Source organism: Actinia tenebrosa, unplaced genomic scaffold (genome assembly GCF_029948245.1).
Source record: "Actinia tenebrosa isolate PJP-AT-01 unplaced genomic scaffold, QUT_ActTen_1.0 PGA_scaffold7__59_contigs__length_16204524, whole genome shotgun sequence".
NCBI classification, from domain to species: domain Eukaryota; kingdom Metazoa; phylum Cnidaria; class Anthozoa; order Actiniaria; family Actiniidae; genus Actinia; species Actinia tenebrosa.
Window position 1 is genome coordinate 8713105 of NW_028292584.1, and position 18150 is coordinate 8731254.

An 18150-nucleotide genomic window follows, 5' to 3' on the forward strand; every position below is an offset into this window, starting at 1 on the left:
AGAGCCTTTCGCTGAACACAAGCTAGCAGTTGTCGTAAACTTAAACGGGTATTAAGCTTTTAAAAGTTAAAAAAAACTTACACTTGCTTTTTAGTAGGCATAGTTTTTAGGTCACCCATCCAGCTTCTAACTTTGCTCAGCCGGGTTTGACTTAATATGGAAACCAACGTTTTTTCCATTAGACCACGGTTTCAGGTGAATCAGCATAACAATAGCGGTGAAAACAATGCACCGAATAGACGATATTTTTTAACATCAATTTTTCAACTGATTCCGTGCGTGGCAGAGATGCAAGGGATTAGCCGATATGGTCTGGGGGCCGGCTGGTCTCTCCCCTGATGCTTCGGCTAGAACATTTTCTTGCGTAATTCGTACAACCCAAGGGCAGAAGGATTTAATCGCCGTCAGGTCCGAAGTCCATACGCCGCCTCAGCTCTACGGATGTCTCGGGGGTATGGCACAGTGGAATCGATTTTTTTTCAATTTTTTAAAAATTGATTTTAGCATCTTTGAATTTGGTTCAGTAAAAACTTTGGTAGTTCAAAAATTGCCGATTCCAATGAAGCATTTTTAGGCATCACTTTGTCATTATTTTGTTTATTTAAAGCCAAGCATCCAAAAAGCATAAGATGCCTTTGAAAAATGTTGTAATTTTCCGGGTAAGCACTAGTAGTGGTAATGCGCGAGAAATTTTCATTAATTCTTTTGAAACGGTGGTATTTTCTATACTTATACCACCTGGGAAGAAAATTCATTTGTGAGAGTAAGCTTTATCCTTTAAACCGGTATAACAACACCTTTACTTTAGCAACCCTACAAAGATTCATTATGTCAGGTCTTATATCGGCCGAGAAAACTTTAGTTAGTTGAAAAGTGACAAATTTACAGACATTTGTATGTCTGGGGGTATAGCTATTATTCTCGACTTTCGCATCCCCATAATCCTTTGCGTCTTTGAGGGGTAACCAGAGGGTAAAAAGCCACATATTTTGCTGAAGGCTGATCAGACAATGTTGAAAATACCTCGTTTGGTATCCAAAGATAAAATGAAGAAGTAAAAAACAGAAAAAGATAGAAGCTTGAAAACATTTTTTCGTAAGTCAATACATTTTCTGTGAGACCAAAACTCTTGATGATCTGTACACGCAAAAATAACTTGAAATAAACTGAGAATCAGTATTGTACAGATAAAAGCAGGTATAGTATAAATTCAATTAAGAACCATTTCAATTTGGGACAGTTTTTTGATTGGTTACCCCCCAAAAACGCAAGGCATTATGGGGATGTGAAAGTCGAGAATAGCGAAATTTTACGTGATCATTGAGAAATAGCACTCTTATTTCTTATTTCTTACTCGGGTGGGGGAATTAATAACTGATCCTTAAAACGAGCTAAATTTAAAAAAAATAACCACACAGATCGAAAGAAGTGCTATTTCTCAGTGATCACGTAAAATTTCGAGGCTTTATTTCATGTTTCAATGATTTTACTGAACTTTTTGAAGAATCCCCATACATTTCCTTATAACTGACACCATAAAAACCAAGTTGGGCTACCTGTGTACAAACAAACAAATTCGGGCAAAATAGAAACAAACAAAGGCAATAAACAGTCAAGCAAATATTAACTAAGCAAAGAAAAGACTGAGTATAATGAAACTTATACGGATTCATATTAACTGTACGGAAAGACATTTTCCGCACTAAAAGCCTTATTGATTCAATGTTGCCAGGTGCACATCAGATATACGAGATGTAGTGTACTTAGATTTAGATATAATAAAATACCGTCAACAAATTTATTTCTACGAATGCACTTAACATGGAAAACTGATAAAGAAAAGGGCTGATTGGTTAAAAAGGATAAAAACATAAAGTCTATTGATGAAACATAGACGGGACTAGAGGGATAAAACATAGATGGGACTAGAGGAATGAAACATAGATGGGACTAAGGGGATAAAACATAGATGGGACTAAAGGGATGAAACATAGACGGGACTAAAGGGATGAAACATAGATGGGACTAAAGGGATGAAACATGTATGGGACTAAAGGGATGAAGCATAGATGGGACTAAAGGGATGAAACATAGATGGGACTAAAGGGATAAAACATAGATGGGACTAGAGGGATGAAACATAGACGGGACTAAAGGAATAAAACATAGATGGGACTAAAGGGATGAAACATAGATGGGACTAGAGGGATGAAACATAGATGGGACTAAAGGAATAAAACATAGATGGGACTAAAGGGATGAAACATAGATGGGACTAAAGGGATGAAACATAGATGGGACTAGAGGGATGAAACATAGACGGGACTAAAGGAATAAAACATCTATGGGACTAAAGGGATGAAACATAGATGGGACTAAAGGGATGAAACATAGATGGGACTAAAGGGATGAAACATAGATGGGACTAAAGGGATGAAACATAGATGGGACTAAAGGGATGAAACATAGATGGGACTAAAGGGATGAAACATAGATGGGACTAAAGGGATGAAACATAGACGGGACTAGGAGGATGAAACATAGATGGGACCTAGAGGAATGAAACATACATGGGACTAAAGGGATGAAACATAGATGGGACTAAAGGGATGAAACATAGATGGGACTAAAGGGATGAAACATCTATGGGGACTAAAGGGATGATGAAACATAGATGGGACTAAAGGTATGAAACATATATGGGGACCTAAAAGGGATGAAACATAGATGGGACTATAAAGGATATAAACAATCTATGGGGACTAAGGGATGAAACAAGATGGGACTAGAGGGAAGAAACATAGATGGGACTAAAGGAATATAAAACATAGATGGACTAGAGGGACTGCACACATAGATGGGACTAAAGGGATGAACCATAGATGGGGACTAGAGGGATGAAATCATAGATGGGACTAAAGGGATGAAACATAGATGGGACTAAAGGGATGAAACATATGAGGGGACCTTAGAGGGATGAAACAGTAGATGGGTATGGAATGAAACATCGATGGGACTAAAGGGGATGAAACATATATGGGGACTAAAGGGATGAAACATAGATGGGAGTCTAAAAGGGATGGAAAACATAGATGGACTAAAGGGATGAAACATAGATGGGACTAAAGGGATGAAACATAGATGGGACTAAAGGAATAAAACATAGATGGGACTAAAGGGATGAAACATAGATGGGACTAAAGGGATGAAACATATGGGACTAAAGGGATGAAACATAGATGGGACTAAAGGGAATAAAACATAGATGGGACTAAAGGGATGAAACATAGATGGGACTAAAGGGATGAAACATCTATGGGACTAAAAGGGATAAAAACATAGATGGGACTAAAGGGATGAAACATAGATGGGACTAAAGGAAACATAGATGGGACTAAAGGGATGAAACATATATGGGACTAGGGATGAAAACATAAAGGATGAAAATGGGACTAAATGGGATATGATAGATGAGACTAAAGGGATGAAACTAGATGGGACTAAAGGGATGAAACATAGATGGGACTAAAGATAAAACAGAGATTGATAAACATAGATGGTACTAAAGGGATAAAACATAGATGGGACTAAAGGATAAAACATAGATGGGACTAAAAGGGGATGAAACATAGATGGGACTAAAGGGATGAAAACATAGATGGGACTAAAGGGATGAACATAGATGGGACTAAGGGATGAAAACATATATGGACTAAAGGGATGAAACTAGATGGGACTAAAGGGATAAACATAGATGGACTAAAGGGATGAAACATAGATGGGACTAAAGGGATGGAAACATAGATGGGACTAAAGGGATGAAACATAGATGGGACTAAAGGGATGAAACATAGATGGGACTAAAGGGATGAAACATAGATGGACTAAAGGGATGAAACATAGATGGGACTAAAGGGGATAGAAACATAGATGGGACTAAAGGGATGAAACATAGATGGGACTAAAGGGAATGAAACGGCATAGATGGGACGCTAAAGTGATGAAAAGAGATGGGACTAAAGGGAATGAAACATACATGAGTACTAAAGGGATGAACAACATAGATTGGACTAAAGGGATGAAACATAGATGGGACTAAAGGAATGAAAACATAGATGAGACTAAATGGATTGAACAACGATGGGACTAAAGGGATGAAACATAGATGGGACTAGAGGATGAAACATAGCTGGGACTAAAGGGATGAAACATAGATGGGACTAAAGGGATGAAACATAGATGGGACTAACGGGATGAAACATATATGGGACTAAAGGGATGAAACATAGATGGGACTAAGGGATGAAACATAGCTGGGACTAAAGGGATGAAACATAGATGGGACTAGAGGGAATGAAACATAGATGGGACTAAAGGGATGAAACATAGATGGGACTAAAGGGATGAAACATAGATGGGACCTAAAGGGATATGAAACATAGATGATGGACTATAAGGGATGAAACCTAGATGAGACCTAAAGGGCATGAAACAGTCAGATGGGGACTAAAGGGATGAAACATAGATGGAGACTAGAAGGGATGAAAACATAGAGGGGACTAAAGGGATGAAACATAGATGGGACTCCTAAGGACATGAAACATAGATGGGGACTAGAGGGAGTAACATAGATGGGACTAGAGGGATGAAACATAGATGGGACTCAAGAGGGCTGAAACTAGATGGGACTAAAGGAATGAAAACATAGATGGGACTAAAGGGAATGAAAAAACATAGATGGGACTAAACGGGATGAAACATTAGACCGGTGACTAAAGGGATGAAACATAGACTGGGACTATAAGGGATGAAACATAGATGGGGACTAAAGGGATGAAAACATAGAGGGACTAAGGGATGAAACATAGATGGGACTAAAGGGATGAAACATAGGATGGAACTAAAGGGAATGAAAACATAGACTGGGGACCTGAAAACATAGATGGGACTAAAGGTTCAAGACATCTATGGGACTAAAAAACATAGACCTGATTAAAACATCTACCAGGGACTAAAGGGATGAAACATCTCGATGGGAACTAAGATAAACAATTAGCTGAGAACAAAGGGATTTAAACATCTATTGGACTAAGGGATGAAACATATATGGGACTAAGGGATGAAACATAATGGGACTAAAGGGATGAAACATAGATTGACTACAGGGTGACGTGAAAGGGAATGAACATAGTGTGACTAAAGGGATGAAAAACTAAAAGTGGACTAAAGGGATGAAACCGCTAGACTGGTGTCCCTAAGGGAAACACATCACATAGACATTGGACATATAAAGGGAATAAAACATAGATGGGACTACAAGGAGTAACTGAAGCAACATCTATGGAGACTAGAGGGGATGAAAGCCATGGTATGGGACAAGAAGAGTCCAAGGTAGAATAAAGATACAGTCAGACGATAAGTGACGAACAGAGATGATAGATGGAGCCCTAAAGTGCAGATAAAAATAGAAACATCTGGTGGGACTAAAGATGGATTGAACTAGATGGTGACCAGGAAGGGAAAAAACACAGAGATGGTATGGACTAGAGGGATGACTAAAACTGATGGTTAAAGTGAAAAGACACTGGTGGACTACAGGGACACTGGACGTCAACATTTCTAAGAAACCTGATTCTAAAGCAGGGATAGAAACATGCATAATACGGGACTAATAACAATAAATTGTATGAAACATATAATGTGTTACTAAGGGTAAAACTCTATAAGACGAGGACCGCGTTACTGACAGGATGAACCTAGATTTGACTACAGTGGTTAAAACTCTCTATGGGACTAGAGGGGATGAACACATGATGGACTTAAAGGGATAAAACATCTGTGTAGGACTAAGGGATGAAACATAGATGGGACTAAAGGTATAAACATTACTGGAATAAATGGGAAACATATATGACTAAAGGGTATAAAACATAGACGGACTAAAGGTATAAACTATCTAAAAGGGTTAAAAACATCTATGGGACTAAGTGATAAACCATAATGGGACCTAGATCTGTGGGGGGATTAAACATGACCTAAAGGGGATGGACTAGAGGGATTAAACATAACTGGACTAAAGGATAAAACATGATGTGACTAGAGGGCTTAAAACAAGATTTGACTAAAGGGCTTAAAGCATAGATTTGACTAACAAGTGTTAGAACACCTAGAGTATGGATAAAACTAGAGACCAAAGTGATGAACACTAGACTGGGACTAAAGGACTAGAATTGGTGCCTAAATTTATAAAACATAGATGGGACTAGAGGGATAACACATAGACGGCTAAAGGGATGACCTAGATTTGATCTAAAGACTAAAGGGATAAAACATAATGGGATAAAAAGGGATGAAACCTAGTGTGAATAAGTGATAAAACATAGACGGACTAAGGGATGAAAACATATATGTGACTAAAGTTTTGTGAGGAACATCTATGGACTAGAGGGATGAAACTCAGTTTGACTAAAGGGTTTAAACAATCTCTGGGACTAGAGGGAGGAAACATAGAGGGACTAAAGGGATACAACACTGTGGGACCTAAATGGATGCAACATAGAATGGGACTAAAGTGATAAACATCTGTGGGACTACCGGTGATTAAACATATATGTGACTAAAGGGTTAATAACACATAGACGGGACCTAAAGGGATGAAACATAGCATAGATGTTTGTACATAGACGGGACTAGGATGTAAACATAGATGTGACTCTAAAAGGGATCAAACATAGATGGGACTAAAGGGATGAAAACATAGAGTGAAATAAGTGATATAAAAATACATAGAAGGGGACTAAGGGATGCTAAACATAGATGTGTGTGAACACATAGATGTGACGAACTAAGGGTTAAAACATCTATGGGACTAGAGGGATGAAACATAGATGGGACCTAAAGGGATAAAAACATCTGTGGGACTAAAGGGATGAAACATAGATGGGACTAAAGGGATAAAACATAGACGGGACTAAAGGGATGAAACATAGATGTGACTAAAGGGTTTAAAACATCTATGGGAACTAGAGGGATGAAACATAGATGGGACTAAAGGGATAAAACATCTGTGGGACTAAAGGGATGAAACATAGATGGGACTAAAGGGATAAAACATAGACGGGACTAAAGGGATGAAACATAGATGTGACTAAAGGGTTAAAACATCTATGGGACTAAAGGGATGAAACATAGATGTGACTAAAGGGTTAAAACATCTATGGGACTAGAGGGATGAAACATAGATGGGACTAAAGGGATAAAACATCTGTGGGACTAAAGGGATGAAACATAGATGGGACTAAAGGGATAAAACATAGACGGGGACTAAAGGGATGAAACATAGATGTGACTAAAGGGTTAAAACATAGATGTGACTAAAGGGTTAAAACATCTATGGGACTAGAGGGATGAAACATAGATGGGACTAAAGGGATAAAACATCTGTGGGACTAAAGGGATGAAACATAGATGGGACTAAAGGGATAAAACATAGACGGGACTAAAGGGATGAAACATAGATGTGACTAAAGGGTTAAAACATCTATGGGACTAGAGGGATGAAACATCTATGGGACTAAAGGGATAAAACATCTGTGGGACTAAAGGGATGAAACATAGATGGGACTAAAGGGATAAAACATAGACGGGACTAAAGGGATGAAACATAGATGTGACTAAAGGGTTAAAACATCTATGGGACTAGAGGGATGAAACATAGATGGGACTAAAGGGTTAAAACATCTATGGGACTAGAGGGATAAAACATCTATGTGACTAAAGGGATAAAACATCAGTTGGACTAAAGGGATAAAACATAGATGGGACTAAAGGGATGAAACATAGATGGGACTAAAGGAATAAAACACTTTATCCAATCTTTATCTACGACTGCTGAGGAGATTTTTAGATTACGAAATGAGATTCTTATAGTGGGAGACTTAAATATGGACATGTATGAAAACAAGCTGGATGGAAGAAAACCTAATAAAACACTGGTTGATTTCTGCAGAAAGTTTTGCTTTGTTAACCAAATATCCGAACCGACTCGAGTTACTGAAAAATCCAAAACATTGATTGACGTCATTTTGTCTAGTCATGCTGAGCGCTATGCAACTAGTGGCACCTTACCTCTCGGAATCAGTGACCATGACCTTATTTATATTATCAGAAAATGCAAATTACCGAGACCTAAACCTCGCACTATTGAATATCGCAGCTTCAAGAACTTTAAAGAAGAGGATTTTATTTCTGCTCTGCAAAACGTTCCTTGGCATACTGCGTTTAGTTACGACGATGCTGATGAAATCTGGGATCATTGGTCAAAACTTTATAAAGACATACTGGATTTACACGCTCCCTTAAAGAAGAAGCAAATAAGATCTGACCAATTACCATGGATAACGCCTGAAATATCGCGTGAGATATCTCGTCGCAATCGTCTTTTTAAACAACACAAGAAAAATCCAACAGTCAACTCCTGGGAGTTGTATCGTAAACAACGGAATAAAGTTAGATCTCTCAAACGTAAAGAAACAAAGGCCTTTTGTTATAAAGCCTCAAATAATATAAAGAATCCTGGTGAGTTTTGGAAGAAGATGAGACCCTTGATGCCCAACAGTAAATCTTCTGGTTCAAACAAAATTCAACTGATTGAAAATAACGCCTTATTATCTGATTCTAAACTTGTAGCTGAAACCTTGAATGATTATTTCATTAATGCTGCTGGTTCATATGATTCTACCTCGAACGATTTTTCTGATCACCCAAGCATACGTCGTATTGGAATGAAGAACTGTGATCTCAACTTTGATTTTCACATGGTAGATGAACCGTATATAAAGGATATTTTGGATAAACTTAACCCCAAAAAGTCAGTTGGTATTGACAAGATATCTCCTAAAGTCCTCAAGTTCTCGTCAACAATTTTATCTTGCGAAATTACACGTCTCATCAATTGTTTCATTTGCAGTCAGTCATGTCCTCTGGAATGGAAATCTAGTAATGTGACACCGATTCATAAAAGATCGGACGAAAATGATAAAACTAACTATCGTCCAATTTCCATTTTATCGACCATTTCCAAAATCTACGAGAAAGTTTTATATGATCAGATATATACTGCTATTTCTCCTCATTTTTCTAACAACTTGTCTGGATTTTTAAAGGGACATTCCTGTTGTACAGCTCTAATTAAAATAATTGATGATTGGCGTGCAAGTTTAGATGATAGGAAAGGAATTGTTACCATAGCAGTAGATCTCAGCAAAGCCTTTGATTCCATCAACCATAATTTGCTTATTGCAAAGCTTAAAGCCTACGGCTTTAACACAGATGCAATTCTTCTTATGAAAGCCTATCTCCTTGGTCGCCGCCAAAGAGTTCGGGTTGACAACGTATTTTCTGAGTGGCAACCAATAACAGCTGGAGTACCTCAAGGATCCTTACTTGGACCGCTTCTGTTCAACATCTTTGTGAATGACTTGAATGACTTCATCTCTACAGTATCTCTACGTATGTATGCTGATGACACTACTGAATACTATGCTGACTACTCTCCTATGGTACTAAACTATACTATCAACAAGGAACTTAACTCCATCAAGGAGTGGGTTACTAGTAACCATCTGTCAATCAACACTGTAAAGACTCAAGCTCTCGTCATCGGAACGAACACTTACAAGTACAATCTTCTATTGGGTGATAATCCTGTGAAAATCAAGGACTCTTTAAAGATACTTGGCGTTACCATTGACTCAAAATTAACTTTTGAGGAACATTTAAATGTCCAGCTTAATAACGCTTATGCTAAGACAAACGCTTTACGTAGAATAAGACGTTTAGTTCCAGCGCATGTTATGATTCAATTATATAGGGCTTTTATTTTGCCTCATCTTGAGTATTGTAGCCCTGTGCTGGTGGGAATATCTAAGTCACTCTCAAAAAAATTAGAAGAAGCCAATTATTATATTCTTAGAACTTTATTAGGCCTATCTAAATCTAATTCTTATGACAGCATTCTTAAATCAATTAATATGCGTACCGTAGAACATAGGAGATATTTCCAAGTTTTAGTCTTACTTTTTAAATGCATCAAAGGGAATGGCCCTAGATATATTAATGACTTTTTCAAATTTCGTACAGTTAAGTATAATTTAAGAGGCTCTGGTACTAAACTTGAGCAATATTCATTTAACAGTAAGTGGCGTCTTAATTCTTTTGTATCCATAGCTAGTCATCTTTGGAACAATTTACCATCTAATGCGAGAAATGCTGTTAACGTAAATAGCTTTAAGAATATCATACGTAAATTAGACTTCATACCTTTTATATATCGTTAGATAAATTTTTATTTATCATATATTGGATTTTTTTTTTTTTTTTTTTTCTTTCTTATTTCCTTTATTAACTTCCCATTGTAAATAGATATTTATCATTTCATATTTTATATTTATTGCATATATACATATATATATTATATTTTATATCACTTTAATTTAGGTTATTTCTTAATAGATTAGTGCACGTGCGCATTTTAAACGAGTATGTGAAATGCTCCTAGGCGTTATGTGGATAAATAAACTATTATTATTATTATTATTATTATTATTATTATTATTATTATTCTGATTGGACAAGAGGAGTACAATAATTAAATCTCTTATAGTACACTCAACAAAATTATTCGACTCTGATTGGTCGAGAGGAGTACAATTAAAGCGCTAATTGTACTCCGTAGGAGTACTGAATTAAGTTGCTATGGAAACACGGCCAAAACAATGTCAACAGCGGCAAAAGAAAGCCGTAAAAACTAATAAGAACTAATCTTTTTTATACATTTCAGTTGCGCGATGGACTGAAAATTGGCCGCCAAATAGACAAAGATGAACGGTGTCGCTTCGCATTTTTCACTGGAATTTTGTTGAGTGAACTATAAACAAAAAATCGCACGATCTTCTCGTACAATTTGGAATTAATAGACACTCGCAATGTTTTGAAAGTTATTTAATTGCACTCGCCTAAATGCTGGTGCAATTACAAGAACTTTCAAAACATTACTTGTGTCTATTAATTTCCAAATTGTATTCGAGATCATGCGATTTCCTATGCAAATTGTACTCTTTAGAGTCCCAATTAAGTTGCTCAATTTTTTTGAGTTTATCATAAACAAAAAATCACACAATCTTCTCATACAATTCGGAATTTATAGGTACTCGTGATGTTTTGAAAGTTCTCAAATCACTTGGACTCTCCTAAAGGCTCTTCGAATTTTGAAAACTTTCAAAACATCACTCATACCTATGCATTCCAAATTGTACTCTAGATAATGTGCGATTTCCTATACTAATTCTATAATTTCAAGGCTAGAATATATATTTATTAATGATAAGATTTAATGAATATATAACAGTTTTCCGCTTTAGATACTCTGATCTAAAAATGCGGGATGCTGAATGAACATGAGAGAAACGTGTGAAAATCAAGATGATAGTACAGTGTATATTAAACTAAAGTTCTTAAATCTTTGTCTTCTAGATAGAAAATAAAATCTGTATTTCCATTCAACCATGTATAAATAACTATTTGTCAATGTCCCAAACATGAACAAAAGTTACCCTCTTTTTTTTTCAGATTGCTTTCAGTTTATTGAAGTCAGTCAGAATCCACTTGTTGTTGTTATTGGCCACAACAGTACAGATGTGAAACTGCACTGGGAGTTTGACCTGGATGGAGGTGATCATTTTAACAGCCTGGTCATCAACAGATACAAATTAGATGTTCAGGTTGATCAAACAAAGGTGGAAATGGCAAGTTATTATTCCAGTGGTTATACCAAGACTAATAATGACACTCTGTATGCTCTAAATGCAAGTGGTATTTCACCCAGAGGGTTTGCCACATTTTTAATCAAAAACATACTTCTTCAAGACCATAACAAAGATGGCACAAAGTTTGATCCCCTCGACCCTGATGTAACATATGTATACAGTATTACAGTTACAATTCCAAACCTGAGACCAACTACCAGGGAAAATAGAATTGATCTGCAAGTTAAGGGTAAGTTAATTTTACTTGCTGGATTTTAATATTTTTGTCTGAACTCATTTTATTGTCTTTACATTTAAACATTATAATCATCAAGAACTTGATATTAATTGACATTAAGATTGTTTGCATAAGATATTACGCAGCATAATTGTTATATGTTATTATTATAGTTTAGGCTTCATGTGGAACCACATGTAGATGTAATTCAAGTAACCCTTTTCAGAGGCGTATTAGACTTATGGTTCTAGTATTAAGGTTACTGGAGACCTTATTCAGGGGGATGTTTCGTTTAAAACTCTCTCTTCGCAACATGTTAAACAAAACCCCATGAAACTATATACATCATTTTAAAGGTCATATGATAGAGATTCAGAAAATAGTATTATTTAAATGCGAAATTTTAATGTGAAACAATGCCGGAGCCTTAAACACAAATCGGGCACGTTCAGTAGAGGTGAATTAATGGACATGGATTTATAGCGTGTATAGCAAAAACAAATTTCACCATGTGAATAAGCAAAAGATAAACTACAAAAGGGTGTGAGCGATTTTTGATATTTTGAGTATTTCATCTTTTATGCGGTAAAACATTAACCGGCATTGAAATTTTTAATGATAAACTATGCATTATTGGTTAATGATAGATGGCTTCTATTCTTGATACTCTGATGTAGGTGCCTATCAGTAATTAATGATACTGTAGCTACTGTACAAAGGCATTTACAGTATTTATATAGTTATTGGTTTGTATTTTTTAACAGATCTTGTAAATTAAGGAATATTTGTAGTACGTTATCAGTTTATGAGTAAATAATTACCACAATAAAATATGAGCAATATTCTTAAGAATATTCTTAATGGTAACCGGTCTTTTTGATTTCAAGTCATTTAGATCCAGGCTGTTTTGATCCATGATTGAAGTCGTTTCGGATAACGTTCAAATTAGTTTTCCATATCTGCAAAAATAATATCAAGCTCATAACATGTAATAATCTCTGAATATTTCACCACTTCCCCATGTCAGAGTTGCTTTGGACAAAGGCTTCATTCGTGGTTTAGCAAACAGAAGTCAACATTGCCTGCAAGGAGGACTGGGGGGGGGGGGGGGGGGGTAGGTGGGAGGGAGTGAAAACCACAATCATTCTTGTTCAATATTGCAGCTAGTGTGCATTTGTATTCACACCTTTATTTGCATATATTTAAGTAAGTTCAACATTAGCTACCAATTACAACATTTGCTTACTAAAAACATCATTACTTTGAAGATCAAGGTATAGCATACTAGTTAATATTCATAATGATGATGTGTCATTACAAATATTTCTTATTTTTATTTTGGTATTGTTTTAAGCTTGTATTTTCCTTCAATTTTTGTTACAAAATGCTTTCTAGAAGAAAAAAATCAGAAAATCAGCATCCATTTACGAGTTAACACTGCAAAATATTCTTTTCATTTTTTAAAGAACATATTGGGTATATATTGTTATGGACAGAGTGAAAGGTTAGAATTTTTGCATAGTATTTAATTACATACTATGAAAAATATCATACGGATGCCTAATTTTCAAAATAATATATGCCAAGGGCTGTTTGGTTTCAATTTGAATAATAAAGAAAGTTATATGCAGCTTGGTCACATAAATTAATGCGTAAAAGCAAACAAGGAAAAATACATATTTAAAGGAAAAAAATTTTTATTTGATTTGTGTTCAGTTGAAACATACATGTACAGCTTATCAAATGAGTCACTGTAGCGCATAATTCAAATATAAACAAAATAGGATAGTTAGAATGCCATTCAAGATGGCAGATGTCCAAGAGCTACATACTGTAGTTATTCACTTTTTTATATTGACTAAATCATATAGCAGAGGGCTTAACTCTCTTGAACAATATTTATATTTAAATTAATATCTTCCCATTTTTGCTGTTTTTTGTCCTTTTTATACAAACAGAGTCATAAGAAAAACATTTATATTTATGAGTCAATATCAACGTGATAAGGACAAAAAAATATTGCCTGTTAAGAGCCTGGGATATCATTTAAATTTGTTTTCAATATCTGCTCTCTCTTGTTTGGAGACTCATGAATAAAAATATTATCAAACTCTTAACATGTGATAGTTTTCACCACTGCATCATATCGGTGTTGCTCCAATGGCTTCTGTTAATTTGTGGTTCAGCAATCAGAACACAACATTGCCTGGGAGGGGGACTAGAGGGGGTGGGGGTGGGGGTGGGGGGAAGGTGGAATGACAATCACCATCAGTCTTGTTGTAGATTATAGGAAGTTTGCATTTACATAATTCAGTTTATTTGCATAACTAAGTTGAACACTAGCTACCAATTACAGTATTAACTTACTAAAAAAAGAATTCCTATAAAATCAATATATAGCATACTAATATTTATAATGGTGATGTCGCATGACAAATATTTTATGTTTATATAGTAGCCCATTGTTTTCATCTTGAGTCAGACGAACTGTATCTATCCAGCTGTTAGGTCTGTTTCATATGCAAATGTCTTATAACTTCCTGTTGTTTTTATTTATATTCTTCAATTTTTGCTACCAAACACTTGCCAGAATGGAAAAATATTAGAAAATCAGTATCCATTTAGTGGTTTCTACAGTATCTGCCAAATGTTATACTTAGGCTTGTTTAAAAACTTATTGTTATAAACAAAGTATAGGTGGTTGAGATTTTTGCATGATATGTTTACATGACTTTTTAAGGTATGGCAGACTAATTTTCACGATACAATACGTCAAGGGCTGTTACATGCAATTTGAATAATAATATAAAGACAGCTATGTTGGGTCTCAAAACTTCATCTGAAAACAAAAAATAAAAAGTAAAAATAAAACAAGAACATAAAATAAATGACTTTTCTATTTTTTTCCATCTGGTAAAAGGATTTCAATTGATTTTTAAAACTTCGGAAACAGCTGTACAAAATGACTCATTTCTAGCATAAAATTCAATTGTAAATAAAATATGTTAGCTCTCACTGAAAAAAAAGTGAGTGCTGACATGTGTGTGCTGAGTGAGTGCTGAGTCTCATCTTGAATTTTATTTTCTATGCTTGTTATGTGATGAAATATGCTTTATGCTAGACTTGCCCAAAGTCAGCCCCTCTAGCTTGTCTCCCAATGAAATTTTTATTCGAGTGAAGTGAGAATTTGTCAAGTGCAGGGCATGGAGTTTGCAAAAATCTAGCTATATGTATGATGTATCTCTATATGATATTTTAGAAGTTAGATACTATTTGCAGTTTTCTAATGACCAATTCAATTTCTTTATTTTATGCGTTCTTCATTATTTAATATTATTTTGTAAGCTACAGGCTATTGTCACAGTGATTGTAACGTTCAGTGAATACTTACACTTATAATGTGTTCAGCTACAACCACCTGATAGATAAATGTAGATTTAATAGATCGAATTGTGAAGGCTGTAAGTAAATATTTCGACTCAAAAGCAAGGCATACCATGATTTTATTTTTTAAGCTGCATTAGTTTTGGACTAAGTTTGTGTGGACTTTGACTCTCTCTTCAATGTTGTTTCACTGGCTTGAATGACTGACTGAGTGGCTGACTGAGTGGCTGACTGACGTACTGGCTGACTGACTAAGTGACTGACTGAGTGACTGAGTGACTGACTAACTGGCTGACTGACTGGCTGACTGACTTACTGGCTAACTGACTGACTGACTGAGTGGCTGACTGATTGACTGAGTGACTGAGTGACTGAGTGACTGAGTGACTGAGTGACTGAGTGACTGAGTGACTGAGTGACTGAGTGACTGAGTGACTGAGTGACTGAGTGACTGAGTGACTGAGTGACTGAGTGACTGAGTGACTGAGTGACTAACTGGCTGACTGACTGGCTGGCTGACGTACTGGCTATTTGACTGACTGACTGACGTACAGGCTGACTGACTGACTGGCTGACTAACGTACTGACTGACGTACTGACTGACGTACTGACTGACGTACTGACTGACTGACTGACTGGCTGACTGACGTACTGGCTGACTGACTGGCTGACTGACGTACTGACGTACTGGCTGACTGACTGACTGGCTGACTAATTAATGCTCCCTATGCACCTTAAACAGAGCAACCTGGACTTAGCGATGTGCAAATTATTTGATGCTTTTACATTCTAGGGCTTAAAAATTAATATAAATATTTATCTATGATAATATGTTATGCCACTCATATTATATTACACTAGATAAGTTTAAAAAGTTTTATTTTTTAAATTTTACAGTCCCTCCTAAAATCACCGCACTCATCTGTCAAGGCTGTGATGGTGGAAGTGCCGTCCAGAACCAAACCATTACCTTGTTGTGTAATGCTACTGGTAAACCCATACCAAACATCAGATGGATGAAGAATGGAGAACATTACAATGGAAGTAGTTCAGTGTCAAGTCCAAACAACGCCCTTGTCTTCCAACGAGTAGCAATAAATGACAAAGGAAACTATACCTGTATTGCTGACAATGGGGTTGGTAATCCGGACAGGAAGTCATTTACTTTACTTGTTAAATGTAAGTATGGATTTAATATACGCAACATAGTTTTTTATGCAAATTATTAATGACCGAGTAGTTACGACAGTGGACTGCACAGAACCGCAAGGTTGTGTGTGTGTGTTTTTTAAAAGTGCCCCGATTAGTGACTACCACTTTTGGTGCACAAGAAAAACGACAAGTCAAATAAAGTTTATGTTATGCTCAAACCCCATCAATAACCGGTCATTTCTTTCACCGGCGTATTCAAAGAGTAATGATTCTGAATATGATCGTTGTACTGCACATGCAATACAGTGGTACCCGGATAATACGATCGCCGTCGCGGGGACAAGATGCAGTGTCTGTATTAACCAAGTGTCCGTATAAACTGAATTGGTCAATTAACGTCACGTAAATGGGTTTTGTTGTGTAAATATGATTATGCAAAAACCTAAAAAAAGTTTTTACTCAAAAGCCCTATTCTGTCGTTGTTTTTTTTATTATTTATTTTCCTACTTGGGAAATTCTGATTTTATGTCATACGCTACGTTCGAGATATTAAAATTCTAACACAATACCGAGGAAAAAAAGCGTTTAAACTCAAAAGGAAGTAGATACTTGCTGTAGGTCGAACTAGCGAACCTTTTCTGCCATAAAATTCTTATTATTGCCGTGCAAGGTAGGAATGTCGTATGTGGTACCTTGTTTATTTCTACAATGCCAATAAATGTATTTGGTGGTCCATGTGTTTGTGCCATAAGATGAAATATCATACGATGAAAGCTCCCAATCATGTCTGAATTTAAGATGTCAAACATGAACTATTAGCGACCAGATTACAAGTTGAGCTTTCGAATTCACACAGTTAATCATGTAATGCGCACTCGATCATATTTAGAATGTTAGAATGCGCAATATCAAGTATTAAATATTATTATTATTATTACAGTGTGGCTGTTTTGAGAGAATGAAGTATATGCATCAACCGGGTGGACTACGACTGAAAATGGGCATACTTGGACAGAAAAAAGTGTCCGTTGTCCGTATTATCCGGTGTGGCTATTAAACTTATATATAGAAATTTGTTTGAAATTCGGGCGGGACACAACAACATGTCATTAATAAGTCTAATATTTGTATATCCGTATTAACTTACTGTCCGTAAGGCCGGGTTCCACTGAATTAATGTGCGCATGTATGCAAAGCAGCAACCTGGAAAAAGCCACGTTTTGAAATCTTAAAATTCTTTAAATTTTATTCATTATGAAGCTTGTATAATGTCTGAGTCAAATACTGATTAATGCTTTCAAGCACACAACTAGTGCATATTGGAGGCAAATTTTTTTTATAACTTTATTATCGATAGAAGAGTAAGTCATACATTAATGCCGTCCACCTCCACATAGCTATTTACAAGATTTTTTTTTACTTTACATTTTTTTAAAAATTTCATTCTATTATTTCATATATATTTTCCTCTATATGTATTTTTTAAATGTATTATTATTATTATCTTTATGTATATATACGTGTGTGTATATATATATATATATATATACCGACCTCCTCCGCATAAATATA

General features: G+C 35.9%; 1 protein-coding gene across 1 annotated transcript; it reads left to right on the forward strand.

Annotated features, from left to right (window-relative positions):
- Positions 1-11582: 11582 nt before the first annotated feature.
- On the forward strand, positions 11583-17635 carry LOC116288677 (uncharacterized). The gene is made up of 3 exons (XM_089040567.1): positions 11583-12054; positions 16324-16562; positions 17519-17635. Exons 1-3 carry the CDS (start codon positions 11598-11600, stop codon positions 17633-17635), a joined length of 813 nt encoding a protein of 270 aa, XP_088896693.1. The 5' UTR covers positions 11583-11597.
- Positions 17636-18150: the final 515 nt, after the last annotated feature.